General features: G+C 46.9%; 1 protein-coding gene across 1 annotated transcript in view; it reads right to left on the reverse strand.

Annotated features, from left to right (window-relative positions):
- LOC139047771 (ninein-like protein) overlaps positions 1 to 16,251 on the reverse strand; it is a 354,545-nt gene that overhangs the window by 15,797 nt on the left and 322,497 nt on the right. The window contains exons 6-10 of the mRNA XM_070521842.1: positions 15,973 to 16,147; positions 14,915 to 15,031; positions 14,243 to 14,335; positions 12,505 to 12,688; positions 5,704 to 5,781 (exon numbers count right to left, since the gene is read on the reverse strand). Of these exons, the coding sequence (XP_070377943.1) occupies positions 5,704 to 5,781; positions 12,505 to 12,688; positions 14,243 to 14,335; positions 14,915 to 15,031; positions 15,973 to 16,147 (647 nt within the window). The remainder of the gene's footprint in view (positions 1 to 5,703; positions 5,782 to 12,504; positions 12,689 to 14,242; positions 14,336 to 14,914; positions 15,032 to 15,972; positions 16,148 to 16,251) is intronic.

Raw genomic sequence — 16,251 nt, forward strand, 5'->3', positions numbered from 1 at the left:
CTTTTTCTCTCTCTTTAGAGCCTCTTCTTAATTACACGTCTAGCAAGCACAACAAGCCACGGTACTGTATGGTTGAGCCGGATGAAACGAGAAGAATGCACGCTTTTTCACGTGAAAAGCTTCAGCGAAGCTTCACGGAAGGATTAGCGCGGCGCACAATGGGGCGAGCTCTCCTTCTCCTCCTCAGCCGCCTCCTCCTCCATTCTGTGGAACACGCAGCCCGGACGTCGTTGATAGAATGCGTAAGCGCGATTGAACGAGGACATAGATAATAATAATAATATTTGGGGTTTTACGTGCCAAAACCACTTTCTGATTATGAGGCACGCCGTAGTGGAGGACTCCGGAAATTTTGACCACCTGGGGTTCTTTAACGTGCACCTAAATCTAAAGGAGGACATAGATAGAAACAGATACACAGAGGCAGCGCTATCTCTGTGTATCTGCTTCTTCCTACGTCGTCGTTCACCCGCGGTTACGCACTCTATCATGAATTCAAACCAACTAGCACGCCAACCCGTCTTAACGGATGTCCCTACCAATTGGTTGTACACGAGGCACTGTATTTAAAACTTTCGATAACTGCACTGCGCGAGGTCGGCGAAGTTAAGCGTACTCAATAAGCACTATAAGGTGTGTCGCATCCCAGTGGTGCACGGTACTTCTACCCTCACGATCGATCCTTACGGCGTTTACACTTCATCAGCAAAAAATAATAATAATTTTATCTTCTAATAACCAGAAGCGGTCGTCGCCGAAAGCACGTGGTCTACGTGACTCTGGTTCCCAATGTAAAATTACAAGGGCGCTTCCATCTAGACGATGATATCCCACTAGTACTTGCACGCAACAACTTCATTTGGCATGAAGGGTTGCAGATTTATTTACCCTTAGGCTATCTTAGAACTGTACTGCAAATATGTACTGTCTTAGTTAAATATGGAGATGCTTTCCCCAACAGTCAGCGAGAGTAAACATAAAGTCGTCCATATAGACTTCACAAACGAATGCTTATGCGCTAATTCATGCGGTTTATCTATTATTTACATGCGGCCGTCTTCGGTAGGTCGATCAAATGGTAAAAGGAGCGTTTGTAGATTTCCAAAAGACAAACTCCTAGCGAATTTACGTATACAACGCTAAATATTTTTATGAGGGAGGCTTGCGATCATCCTAGCAATCCTGCATTTTCCCACGTCACACTGCGACCCCTTCTCCACCAGGTTCGAGTTGCAGACACCGAGAACACGTTAATACAAAAAAAATATTAATTAGTGCCAGGAAATTAACTACCCCGAACTAGGTGATTTGGTAAACCGCTCCTCAGCCATCCCGATGCCACACATCTTGCGGCATCAGGATTCCGTCTGTTCTTTAAAGTCCATAATTGCATAAGGATGACGTTTTCATTATCCGTAAAGGAATCCGTAACTAGGAACGCCAAAATCTACGCATGCTGGGCAGTAATAAATAGATAAAAAATGTGTTGCAATCAATAACGCTTTACAGCCAGCAACACAAAGATGAGAACACAGCGAATAAGCGACGTGCCATGCGTTAAGCGCTTTAAACTAAATCTAAGTAAACTAGACAATTTAACTAGCACTGCGTTCAAGTTAAACGACTTACTATGAGACGAGTGAGCGAGCGTGAGTTCGTGCCACAAACCTGCAAAGAAGTTGCGTTAGAAGAGAGGAGAAGTCATTCAGCCATCACCACGTTTCACAGGAACAAGCCATGCCACATCACCGTTTTGCACTCGGCAAGCTTTGCCAAAGGAAAGTGTTAAAGCAACAATGCAAACAAGTACGTCAGTCACCTCTCAATGCATCTGAGACATTGCAAGAAAGTCTCACATTGCACGATTAGAAAGCGCAGCAGAAATGAAGAAGGAAAAGAAAAAGGAAGCAGTGATACGGAAAGAAGGAGGGATTGGCATTACGAAGTACATGATGCGACAATGTGAAAGGGAACACCGCCTTTAACGTTTTGTTCATACCTTTTGTTTCCGTTCCTGCGCTGAAGGAAGTTGCAATATTGCAGGGAGAGGGGCGGGCTATAGAACAAATGTTCCCTTTCACACTAACGCACTGTGTACAGTACAGTACCTCTTAAAAGTAACACAAAATTTGCGCTTCGTTACCGAATACGACTGAAGTATGGCCTGAAGGCAGGGCGACAACATTTTAATGCGTAGGTGTCAGCCCAATGTGTCCCATCAGCCAGTTTCTTCCCCTGATAAAGCGAAAGTGCTTCAGTTATACAGTTGAAACTCGATTTAACGAAGTCATATGACCACGCTCAAATTATTTCGTTAAATCGGGAAGTTCGGAAAATTGAATAAGGAATTTTTTTTCACTCCTTTGAAATCTAACATTGTAACGTAGCGACACCTAAAAAATACCACGGTCTTATATTTGCCGCTAACCAGAGCTTGCGCGTGTAGAAAGCCCACGGGGGCGGCCCAACCACCGTTGCCTCCAGCGCCTTATTTGGTTGTAGCGCAAGTTGAACAAGGACATCAGAAAGGCACATCTGACACATACAGCGCTAACTTTGAACAACAGGTTTATTTCCCGTTCTTGTCGCTCTATATAGACCCGCTAAACGTCATACAAGACATGCAAAATTTCGGTAAAAAAAAAAAAAAAACTGGGAACCACATGTAAGCCACACGTTTACCGAACCACACGTTTACCGAAATTTTTCACGCGTTGCATGACGTTTCCAGGGTACATATACAGCGACGAGAACGGGAAATAAATCTGTCGTTGAAAGTTAGCGCTGTGTGTGTCAGACGTGCCTTTCTGCTGTCCTTGCTCAGCTTGCGCTACAACAAAATAAGATATGGCGCACCAACAAGCCCCCATAGCTATCCTCATCCCCTAGCGCCATCTGGTGCGTAAAAACACTACCTACGCCCGAGTCCGTTGTTCCGTGCACGGGCGTGGCGTGCAGCATCGTGAAAATACAGCTAAGTCACGTGACTTGGGTGCCTAGATGTTATGACGCGATAGCGCTGGAGCACACGTGCGAAGAAAAACCCGTCAGCATAAAAATTAGAGATAAATCGCCGCTTTCTTTGTACTCATTTATCTGTGGGAAAGTTTCGCTATATCGGGTTTAACGCAAGCTAGTTTCGATAATTCAGGTTGACGACATCGTCGAACCTGATGGGTACCGGCCGGGGAAACTGAAATTTCTTCGATATATCGAGAACTTCGTAAAATCGAGTTTCGTTAGATCGAGCTTTAACTGTACTGGCTCTATCACGAGCTAAGCATTCCGTTTAAGAATGTAAGGTACTGTAAGGCGGAAAGAATTAGTGGCAGCGTTAGAAGTTCAGTCACACAAGAAACAGCACAAGCAAAGCTTATTACAATTATTATTGTTATTAGCATGATTATTATTCCGTCAAAATATTCACACAGTTTTCAAATTTCGCCAGCTTAGCTGTATAAACAGAACACGTGGTCGGTAAAGCAGAAAAACATGTAGCTCTAAGCACTGCGTACAGCAGCTGCAGGTACATTTTTATTCATTATTTCAGTCATTTAAACGAAGAAAAACGTTTCAACCAACAAGGTAATTAGCACCAACTTCAGTTAATTTGACTATTATTTAATAAGTAAAACACCAACGCATCAATGTACAGCCTGCTTTTTCATACCAATCTACAAAAAGAATGTATAAAAACCAATGAAAATCCAAAAACAAGAAAAGGTTACATCCTAAATAGACAACGAAAAGATCGGATAATCGTATAACTGTACGTAGAAGTTGACATGGCAGAAATAGGCTCTGCAGATTCTCAGAAAACAAAATATTATCTTCAAAAATATTAAGAAAGCTTCGTAAAAGTGGCGTCAAGGATCTCACCAATCTCTCAGCAAGATAATGGGCAAGCGCGCGGGGGTTGGGGGGGGGGGGACAGAAGGGGATAATGCATAGAGAGTGCAAAGCGACAACACATGCGCGTCAACGTTCATGAAGGAAAAAAAAAGAGAACTAAGAAATAAGCTGCCTGGAACCTATCGCGATACGCACGAACATAACGAGTAAGGCGGCGCAGCATCCACAAGCAGGCAAGGAAAGCACAATGCCAGGGAGAAGTCGGCAGCAAAGTGGGGATGACATTGAAGAAGCAGCCGCTACCTTCGAAATGGAGGAGAGACACGGCCAGAGTCCGAAAAAAACCGTCCCAAGAGAAAGCGGACAACTTCCATTCGCGCTATTAGATTTCACCGCACCACACGCCGCACTCTCCACGATCCAAGAAGCAAAGATAACGGAGCCTGTATTATGAAGACCACTGAGAACGGGACTTGGTTCCTTCGTGTTCGTCTTATTTTTTTCTGTTTCGTCGTTTTATAACCGTAGCGCAGGTGAAACGAAACGAATGACACTAATAAAACGAAAGAAGTAAAGGAAAACGGAAGCAAACGATCATCAACGTACTCAAACTGGCAAAGAAGGAATATATGTACGCACAAATGTGCACGCGAAATCGCAAATAAAAAAAATAAAGCACAATTCCTTCGTACATATAAGCGACGAAGCGGAACATAAGCACGGACAGTCGAGGGAACGCCGAGGGACCGACATACTGCGGGCAGAGCGCCACATGGCGGCAACGTATATATATATATATATATATATATATATATATGAACCGCGGGGGGATGTAGAGACACGAAATCCAACACCCCGCTCGGATCTTATGGCGATGATAGATCGATTATAAGGGGACAACAGAAACCCAAATTGTAATGCAATCAACGCAATGAGCGAGAAATGATGATCTGACCAGGGCAGGTGAGGTGGTGAGAAAGCCGAGAGAGAGAGAGAGTCGAAAGATGACACGAACGAACGCAGGAAACGCGGGAGAGCGGGACGCGAACGCGAAACAGAAGTACGAAAGAAGGCTTTAGCAGAAGACAAAGTGGAGTTAAACGTGATGGCGTCTGGAATGGCGGTATATTAGGGAAGGCTCTCGGCAAGAAAAGTTGGGGTGCTGCAGCTCAGAGAGCAAGCAGAAGGAGAGGCAGCTTGCCACGAAGTGGGGCGCATAAGTCAACGCGTATTATAAGGCAGCTTAGCAAAAAAAATAATATCAAGAAAAAAAAAGTCTCGGCCGATGGGCGGCAAAATGGCGGCGGCGCGGACGGCAGTTATGGAAGATAGAAGAGGAATGCAGACGAGGCAGACGGCAGCGGCGGCGGAAGCAGACGACGGTGAAGAACGCAAACAGAAGAAAAGAGCAGACGACAAGCAAGAAGACCACAGAGGAAGCTAAAACAATGAAAATTATGGCCAGCGACGGAGCGAGCCGAGCGAGAATAGAAAAGAAGCAACGAGAGAAAGAACAATAAACCAAATAAAGGCGGAGAAATATGAAAGGGTGCAGTACGAAATGAACAACCCCACAAAATGGTTGAACCAACTCAAGCGTAAGTGGGTTCCAAGAAAGGCAGAGAGAGAGAGAAAAAGAAATGTATATTATAAGGAAGGACGTTAAGGAGCTTCACGTTCTAGCCTCCTTTTTCCCCCGCACATAATGTCGCGGGAAAAGAAAGGCGAAGACAAACGGACACCCCTAGTGAACGCGAACGAGATTATGAACTAAGATATGGCTGAGAAGATAAAGAAGTAAACGTGCTCAAGATTGAGAGGCAGAGAAGGAAGGAAGTGAAGAAACCTTACCCTCGGAGCCAGTGCTCGCGGAGAAGCCGGCTCGCTTGCGAATCTTGCCGGCAATAGGGATGTCGTCATCCGACTCCTCTGCGGTGCAGGTAGGGTTGGGCCAGGAATACGGGAGAAATGGGGGAAAGAGGGATTGGGAAATCGGGGAAACCGGGAGCAGAAAGACAACGAAGGCACTGAGTAAGACACCAATATGAGGTAACATAGCGTGAAAGACCATGCAGATCAACGTTCGCTTCATTTCGTTTTTTTTTTCTTGTTCTCTTGACCTTTTTGACACGTCTGCAGATCACTCGGTTCCTTTCACTGGGACGGTGTTAGGTGAGAGGTTGCTAAAGAATAGAAGAATGATATATTTACCGGCACAAAAAGACTAATACACAATAAGGATAGAAACCGACGACGACCTTACTGTGTGCCAATCTTTCTTGCGGTAAATGGCGACCAATAATAATAATATTTGGGGTTTTAAGTGCCAAAACCACTTTCTGATTATGAGGCACGCCGTAGTGGACGACTCCGGAAATTTCGACCACCTGGGGTTCTTTAACGTGCACCTAAATCTAAGCACACGAGTGTTTTTGCATTTCGCCCCCATCGAAATGCGGCCGCCGTGGCCGGGATTCGATCCCGCGACCTCGTGCTCAGCAGTGGCGACCAACTATGCCAACAATATGCTCTCGCGATGGTGCGGGATGGCGTAAAAGCCATTTGCGCGTGAGGTTCATAGACCATGAATTTAGCGAACGGTACGAAGCTCTTCCTCGACTTCATCGTACGGACGGATGGATGAAACGGTGTGGCGGTGTTAACAGTATTTACCCAGTGGAGAATGGCACCCTTCTCTGACTCCTCTATTCAAATGAAGAGGGCCCTGCTAGCAAGTACCGCTTACAGTTATTGTATAGGCTTCTTTAGGGACCCACAAGGAAGCCTACACAGCTGCTCTAGTGACGCCCCCTGATGATTTGTACGCCACGAGAAGTCGATTGAGAAACGTCCCCGTTTTTGAGCGCACGCTCAGAGCAACCGTTGTAATATTTCCCCCCAGAAACCGCGGAGGTGCGCTATAAAATAAAAAAAAGGATGAAAACGCAGCGATCGTTTCAATCGACAGGCGGTGTTGGATAACCTACCTCACCACTGTAGTAAAATCTGATTACCTCAAGCAGGCTCGGGGATTGTTTATCACCGTCTATGTTCAAAGGGATTGTAAACAGAAAGCATCATGATTAGGGAGCCTGCTTACCAAAGTAGAGGAGTAGAGCGTTAAGTGAAGGAGCGTTGTAAAATAAGGGTTAAGTATACACACACAAAAACGGTTTAAAACAAGAACAGCGCCACTAGATATGGACAAGTTGTGCTGGTTTCGTTCAAAATACAATGTTGCAAGCTGTTTTCAAAGAAAAGAACAAGATAAATCTACTACACGAGTGGTACTAGCCGACTTCTGCTACTCGTTGCATAGCTTGCATGCAGTTGTCTGTTTCCAATCGGATGCCGCTGCAAGGATGTTCCCCATTCGACGTCATGAACATGAGTGGCGCTGGCTAACGCACCTAGCGCTAGGTTCTAGTACATGCATACAAATTCCCCAAGGAAGCGGACGGGGGGGGGGGGGGGGGCTCAGCCACCGCAGTATTGTCATATTATCGAGCATCGCGAGTGTCATGCGGAGGTAGCGAGTTCGGGAAGTTGCCCGTTCTTCAATACTTGTCGCAAATTCAACCCTCACTGACAATAGGCACTGTCCGAAACACACCGTCTGTGATGCGTTTACCCCTGAGCAATTGCTTCCTGCGATAGCAGTCAACGGGAGCATGGCCTTCGAGACTGGTTGAGGACACCGTCGCTGGGGCGTGGATTTGGACAAAGCCTAATAGTGCTGCATTTCAGCCCGGACCTCTCCCCCCCCCCCCCCCAAAGAAAAAAAAGTTTAATTAGTCCTATTCTTTTCTTGGCTTTGTCACATCGCTGCTGCTAAAAAATTGAGCCCCTCAGTTTCTCCGAATACTCGATCCCGTCCTGATGTCAGGACATTACAAAGAATGACTGTGCGAGTAAACAAAAAAAAAAGGAAAGCGGTAGATTTCAAGCTTAAAGTTCGGAAACGCAAGGACAGCGATAAAGTTTGCGGTGCTGGCGTTACTATAATAAGACACAAAAATAACTTAGGAAACATAAAGGACGCCGAGATTAAGCGCCAGGGAAACATGTCACCAGAATTTTTGCGCAACTAACTAGACGGATGATGCCTATAAATAACAACGACAGCAGCCTGCGTCCTCAAGGGTGAAGCAGAAAAGAAAAGAGAAACTTGAATCAGTCGAGTTCCTGGGTTGGGCAAGGACGCGAAATACCGTAGCTTTGCTGCGTGTGTTTAACTTATGTTATTTTACTAGAACACTTTTCCAGAGCGTATCCTGATAAATCAAAAAAAAAACGACATGGTGCCACCTCTGCGTCGCAATGTTCCATGTCGTCTGGAAATGACGAATGAGACCCAGGGGGCGCTCAGGTGCAAGGTTCTCAACGGCGCCGCCTCGTGAGGGTTGAGAAAAATTGCCGCGAAAAAAGAAAGAAATAAAGAAAAACAGTGTCGGTGGTGCCAATACAATTTCGTTCGCTAGGGCAGGAAACGTATGCTTCCAAGCAGCACAGGACTGTACCGTACTTACAAGTGAAAAAAAAAGTGAACATGCATATCTAGAATGTGGTGGCAAGCAGACGACATGGAAAAAACAACAAGAAGGAAAAGGCTAGGAAGAGGAGCGCTGTGGGTTAACGCAGACGACAATCGTGAAACAGACGACAACAGTGATACAGAAGACGAAGCAGAAGTGCTGCAGTTAGGAAGAAGCACATACGTACACCGTGGCTAAAACAAACGCTAGAGTTTAAAATTGAAAAAAAAAAAGAGCGGACAACGTAAGAGCAGAAGTCGTATGGATCTGCAGAAGCGTATACGGCGGGCCAAATATAAGCAGAAGTTAAAACTGACGTAAAACGTCTAAGAGGGACATTAAAGACAGATGAAATGAAGCCGCAAATACGAAAGAAGGTACGGGCCCAATAAATCGGGCGCTGCTTCCGGCAAAAAACTGAAAGGAATAAAGAGGGAAGGGGGAGCGTGTGTATATATATATATATAAATGACGTTTTCCGTCTTCATTTCACGCTTGAACGATGGCTCGATGAAAACCGCGGAAACGTGCTCGCCGGAACCGGAAGCGTGAACGCACACCGAGGATGGAAGAACCACGAAACACTACGGTTTTTATTGTTTATGATTTTCTTCGTATTCTTTTCTTCCCCTCTGGCTTCTGTCGATTTGTCTCGATTACGCTACAGGTCACGCGCAGGAGTTATAATGAACGAGACTGCGTCGTCTGTTATTTCGAGCCGTTCATAACTCGAGAGGCACAGTAGTACAGTGTGTCCCAGCTAACGTTAGCCAAGTTGGTAGAAAAGCGACAATATAAAAAAAATTACACGCGGAACCTCCTGTGGGCATTGTCTAAATGATGCTTAAGTGTTTGCTACGAACCACCTGCTGTTTCGTCGTCATATGCTTTCACTATTTGGTGTAATTGCGAGAAACACTGCGAAATAATCACGAAACTGAGAAGCGCGGTTGCAACACCGAAATGTTAACTGAGACCAGAATGAGACGACGAGAAAGAGGCGAGTAGTAGCCATGTTCACACATGCTATATACCATGGTGAGTTTGGATGACGCTGCTGCTTCGTGGAAGAACAACACTGGCCGACGCGCGCTGTAGTACGTGACGTAATTGAACAGTGCATACAGTGTATACAGTGCAACAGTGGACTACGTGACGTAATTGAACAGTAGACGCCTCCTCTCGAAGCGAACCATAATTAACCGCACTCCGGCGGCGGCTACGTATGGAGTGGCCGCACGGGCCCTATCTTGAACACGATCTGCGATGGGGACAGAGTGCGACGAGTGCTGATAGCTTCGTGTGCGCTGTGTTCTCGCCACTTGGGTCGCGTTGCAGCGAGAGGCAGCATGGCGGTCAACTCGGTCGCTGTTGCGGGCCCCATTTTGAAAGCAATCTCGTCTTACGTGACGTACGGATGGCCGGGTTTCTTCGTTGGATAGGCACAGAAATGCTTATGCACTTTAAAAATCGCAATGCAAGATAGGATACTTCAGTCTTCGGCCATCAGTGGTCCGACGATAAAACACCGTAAGTCTTACAATCGTTTCTTGCGCCGTATGTTTCAAATCTTTATTTTCTGTTTTCATCTTGGCTAACTTTAGTTGGAACGCCCTATATGGCACCCGCTTTAATGCGAATAAGGAGCCGATGTCGTTAAAAAAATTTAATTATGGGGTTTTACATGCCAAATCACTTTCTGATTATGAGGCACGCCGTAGTGGAGGACTCCGGAAATTTGGACCACCTGGGGTTTTTTAACGTGCACCTAAATCTAAGTACACGGGTGTTTTCGCATTTCGCCCACATCGAAATGCGGCCGCCGTCGCCGGGATTCGACCCCGCGACCTTGTGCTCAGCAGACTAACACCATAGCCACTGAGCAACCACGGCGGGTTTAGCGCATGTCGTTATGAATATTGTATATCATTGTGAACATTATTTACCATTGCGAGGAAAGTACTCGTATGGGTTCCGAAATTTCAGTTAACTTTTGACTCGGTCAGTGACTTTGTGTAATTTCTTATACGCTAAGTGACTAAAGTTTTAGTCGAACTCTTGATTATAGCATAAGTGCCATCTGAATTTTTTGCTCCTACTCACAGCTCATTAATGCTTCTTTTCTTCCTTCGAGTATTGCCAGTTCCAAGTTTTGAATAACATATACGAGTTGTTTGTTATCTTGCAAGGAGGTTCTAGACAATGGTTCTTTCGAGTGAGTACTCCCTGTCAACTACAAAACAACCTTTGTTTTCAATCTACGTTTGTCAATGTCATTAAACCTCGGAATGGACTTCTATATTGAATTGTTAAAAATGAAAACGCGCTAGCATTTACAAAAGTGTGCATTTTCATATTTTAAATGTAATCAGCACGGTTTTCCATATGCAAGCGCAATATCCGCACGAGTTTGGATGTCATGAATCGTTTTAGTCAGGCCTAATTTTGATATGCCAGTTATAGTTAGAAGAACAAGTCCAAGTAATCATGTTATCAGGCAAGTTAATATGAAAGTTGGAGTAGAACTTCATTGCACATTCCTCCCTTAACATTTAATAACATCGATGGTAAGTGAAGTTTATTAACATACGAACTAACGACAAATAATCGAAATATCCAGGCCGGCGCAATTTCTACAATCGCTCAGAAAAGAAAGAAAGAAAGAAAGAAAGAAAGAAAGAAAGAAAGAAAGAAAGAAAGAAAGAAAGAAAGAAAGAAAGAAAGAAAGAAATAAAAACGCCGGTTAAGAAGGACCGTCAAGAAATAAATCTCATATAACAGTTGTCTCATATCAGAGTGTCATAATCTCATAAAAAAGAGTGTCTAATGTATAGCGTGCGTAATCCGGCTATCTTCGAGAAAGAAGAGAGTGCTTTACTAAAACGGAAATTCAGGCTAGTTGGCCTTCTATGACAGGAGAATCACCCTGCATTTGACAAGGGACTACCGCAGAAACTGCTGCAGTCCCTTGTCTCAAGCGTTGTGATTCAAGTGCCAAGAAAAAAAGAAACGTTCGAATTGGCAAGGAATTTCGAGCCTGAGGACAAACCCCGTAACATCTCTGTTACCCGGTATACTAGAACGCTCCTCCGCAACAACCTCGATTCTAGAGTGAGGTGCCACCTTTCTTTTACCACTGAAATGGTCATTAGAACCAGTGGAAGGCAAATTCTGGTCGCAAACATTGTGACCGCGTTGCTCTAGGCTTCTGCTCAAATGCACAGGAACGGAGTACTTCGCAAGCGACTTCTCATCATGGGAATCGCCGATGAGAGTTATTAAAACACATTGTCGTATTGCCTACCGTTAACACTCGGTTTGGGGATTGCTGGCACACAAATCTGATTGGAGCGCTCATCGGTCTCATGAGGAGATAAGCTAGAGGCGATGTGTGTATTAGCGGAAATAAAAGGAAGGGAACAGACTGATTACGGTATCGTCTTAGGCACAGGTAACATTACGAGGTAAAGCAAGGATCAGCGGAGTGCTGGCTAATGATATGGTAACACGTAACTATAGCTCACACGGGCCAATCGACTTTCGCAAACCCCCGATACACAATGGGTTGGCTTTAGCTGTCAGCATCGTCATCACCAAGGAGTCGAGGAACAGCTTCGATTTCGGACCAGCTATAGCGAATAAGAGGGTTATTAGAGACTTTTAGCTTGTACGCTATTCCGGTAAACGGGAACGGTTTGGGCGGATTACCGTCTGGTCGGGGCGTAAACGTGAGCGGTGAAGCCGCCTGGTGTTGTAGAGCTCAACCAGACAAACGCATAGCTAAAACTGCAGTAACTCACCATATCCTGCTTCGCCACCCATGCAAATTTTTGGCAGCGGCGTAATTGTGAACACGATTACGCCACTGTCGAAAATTTACCCCAGCAGCTAAGCAGAATACAGTAATTAGCTCTGTGTTTGTGTGGTTGAGCTTTGCGCCACCAGCTGGCGCCACCGATCGGGCCGCTCACCTTGACGCCCCCGCTAAACCGGAAAACCGCCCGCGCTTGCCCGAATACCGGACACGCTAAACGTCTCTATTAGCTCGGTGGCGAGTTCTCGACGTTGTACCGTACGCCTGGCCGGGATCTCGACACCATAGCCGTTCGTCACTCACCTGACGAGGAGGCCTCACTGCCTCGGCGCTTGAGACCCCCCTGGCGGGAGTAGTCGGACACCCAGGAACCCGAGCGCCGGTGCCGCTTGCCGTGCGCCGAGGAGCGCGAACCCGAGCCGGAGTTGAGCTGCTGGCGCAGCGTCTCCAGCTCGAGCGTCAGCTCGTCGTTGCTGTCCTTCAACTCCTGCGCGCACCGAGGCGGACGCAGACAAGTACAAAGGGGGGTCAGCCGCTGTTCGAACGAGGGACGCCTCGGGCTTCAGTCAACGGTTCCGTGTCCTACACAAGTGAACTCATCCCCTTGTCTTCTAGAGTTGTCTTGCAGACAAGGACCCTTAATTATCTCCTAGACTTGTCTTACATGCAAGTGCACTTGCCCCCCCCCCCCTCCCTTGTCTTCTAGACTTGTCTTACAGACAAGTACCTTTAATTGTCTTTAATTAACCTTCGTAGCTCCTGGTGGTGGTGCCTGTCTAACGTCGGTGTTGCTTCTCTAACGTCGGCCACAGCTTCATGTGCATCTGCTATAACAAAGTGGAATGGTAGCAAATTTCTTTTGAGTAGGTCGCGCGCGCGCGTCAGCAAGTTCAGCGCCGATTCTGAGGCACACGTGGCCAGCGTCCGACTAGGCTTCGGCGTGCTAGAACGTATGAGCGCATGTACTCCCTAAAATTCGCTCTGCTACGGAATGAACTTGGCCAGGTGCGGAGAGCGTTATCGGAAGTTCCCATAGGCGCGCCTCTGACAGCGTTCCAGATATCGCACTGTTTACTTGTTGTCCCCATCGAACGGCCTCGGCATACTTTAGTAGGACAATCAAATTGTCGCAGCACCTGCTGGCCAGGCGCTGGCTCCCGACAGATCAGTGGGCGCCCGGCGATGGAGGATCGAACTACGCACCTCCCACAGGTGAGCCGGTCCCCCTATAGAGTTTCCAGCAACAACTACTGATCATGATCAGTCCAGGGATTTGTCCACTTTTTTCCTTCTCGCGGCTCGAGGCGTTCTTGTCTCCTTATCGATCACGCTTTATATTTTGAGTCCCGTTTTCTTTTTCTTCTAGGCGCACGAAGGCGAAATATGTTTCTGAGCACACGCACAATGATTAGGAGTAGCTGCATCCGAAACGGAAATGCATTGTTAAAAGGCGTTACAATTGCAAAGTAAAAAAAAAAGACGTTTGAGAAAAGAACGACGAACTCTAGGCAGATCCATGTACTAGCTAGCCATCATGTCATGCTGGCTGAACCACCATTCTTGCGGCTCCCCTTAATACTACAGCGCTGGAGTTTCCACTAGTAACAAGCGTAGGAATCTCTACGGCATGCGCCACTTATCGGTAAACGCCAAGTCAAAACAATAATTTAAAGAAGCCAAAATCAAAACAGAACGCGGCCTCGTGCTCTTACGTTTTTTTTTGTTTTTTGTTTTCTTAACGTTACAATCTGACACTTGCAACCATTAACGGCTCATACAAGGGCGCTCGTCGACTTCGGACATCATCGCTTTGTCATCAGAAAAAAAATGTTTATTCGTCGACTGATTGATGAGAAAACGCGCTGGAGCACAGGCTGGAGACACGAGGGCCGAGAAAAACAAAAAACCACAGCGTCTTTGGGCAATCATCAATCAGCGATCTCACTTCGAGGCGGCCGCGAAAAAAGGCGCCGTCTCGCACCATGCGTACACGGCGCCATCACGACGGGTGGCGAGAGCGAGAAGTGCGCAGTTGACTTGCCTTGTTCTGTTTGCGCATGACTTCGAGTTCCTGCAGGATCTTCTGGTAGTGCTCGTCGTTGAGGAACGTCTGGCCCGATTCCAAGTCCGCAATCTGAAGGGTGAAACAAAACAACAACGATAAAGTCTAAACAAAAAATAATTAGTTGTACAAGTCTTGTTCGAGTATCGCGAATAACAAGCACTTTTCGGTGTCCCCTAACTATAAAGAAACAAGTCGTACTGCAGCTTCGCTCACGTTTGTGTTGTGGCCCGGCCATCCTCCGGAGGTCGAAGACAATGCCAAAGGCTGAGGTTGGTTACAGTAAGCTCCAGAAGAGCCCGTTCGGCGTATTTCCTGCCTACCTTTGGTAGCATATACAGTAGCTCTATTCCTGCCAAGCTATTAGTGTGAACATCGGCATAGCCTCCAAATGAAAATAATCAATTGACAGTTACAAGGCGTCATTATTCGCCGATGTGAGGATCGCTAAAACGGCATCTACGCGTTCCTCTAGAAAAAAAAAAACAAAGTCGATTGATTTATTGATTGTGAAGTCACGAGGGTCCTAAGAAGTTAAGCCCGCGGCTGACGGTATCGTACAACGTGGATGCGCTTCACTTAGACGCGAAAGACGAGTTGCCGAATTCCGAAGGCCGAGTTTCGACGTGGGCAGAAGTGTCGTCTGCTCACCTTCTGCTTGAGCTGGCCGACGCTCTCGAGCTCCTTCTGCTGGCTCTCGCCCAGACGGTGGAGCTCGCGGTAGCGTTCCGAGTACTCCTGCAGTTCCAGTTCCAGACGGCAATTCTCCTGGGAACCCCGGAAGAGGCACGTTGGTCAAGCGACGCGAAGCCCCTTCCGTATGTATATGTGTTTATTCATTTCATATTCATGTGCTACCACATTATATCCTCACAAAAGTTCTTTTACGCTAAATTAAACGTTTCGTTCCATCAATTTTCAATATTAGTTCAGGAGGGATTACGTAATTAGTTTATCCTGCACATGGAAATTCAAAACGAGGGGAGGAAGGAAACTGCTCGGTCTCCGCTAGAATGCGCTGACCTGCTTCTCTGCACTGAGTACGCCGGACCCAACTGCCAGGGAGAGGCAAGAGTTCTTAAGGGAGAGCATTAGTACAGCGAACTCCCGCAAAGGTAGTTTACTTCGCTCACACTGCGAAATCGTCACAGCGTTCTATTATGGTGTGAAAACTACGCCATGCTTGCGTTTTGTGCCCAATTGGACATAGCGTACACATACTGCAAGGCGGTTGAACAGACGGAGGAAAATTTCAACAACGCGGCGAAGTTCGTCGCTGTACGGTATAGCATCCCAGGCTGAACCCGACAGACTATGAAGGCGCATCCTGTATAAATGATGCGTATGCAAAAAATGGAGGGCACAAATTGAACACGACATCCGAGCACGTGTTGCCCTCTTGCCCGACCGCGGAACGTAGTACTGGGGGAGGGGGGAGGGAGTATTCTGTAAGAGTCCATCTAGTAAACTGTCCATTTCGGCCGCTGCTGATTGGCTAGGGCCGCTCTCCTCCTCCTCTCTCCTGCAGCTGCATCCAATCAGCAGCGGCCGAAATGGATAGTTCACTAGGTAGACTTTTACAGAATACCCCCTCCAGATTGAAGACCTCTGGCGAGAACTAGACCTCTCCAGACATTCCGAAAAAAACAAAGCCAGCCCTCAATCAAGCCCCGCTACCACGTGACCGCGACCACGTGACCGCGACGCACCTGTTCGAGCGTAGCCAGCTGCGCACGCAGCCGCAGTTCTTCGGCGCGCAGAGCGGACAGCTCGTCCTCGTTGCGCTGCCGGAGCCTCGTCAGCTGGAGCGTGGTGGTCTCCCGCTCCCGCTGCAGCTCCTCGGTCACCTCGCGCAGCTGCTCCGTGTGGCGCTTCTCCAGGGTCCTGCACGGGGCGGATACATGCACGCGTATAGTCGGCATGTGTATGTATATACGGGGTGGTGTGTACCAACTGTCATGCATCAAGATTAGTAAAAAATATGCGAA

Source organism: Dermacentor albipictus, chromosome 7, assembly GCF_038994185.2.
Source record: "Dermacentor albipictus isolate Rhodes 1998 colony chromosome 7, USDA_Dalb.pri_finalv2, whole genome shotgun sequence".
Taxonomy (NCBI): Eukaryota; Metazoa; Arthropoda; class Arachnida; order Ixodida; family Ixodidae; genus Dermacentor; species Dermacentor albipictus.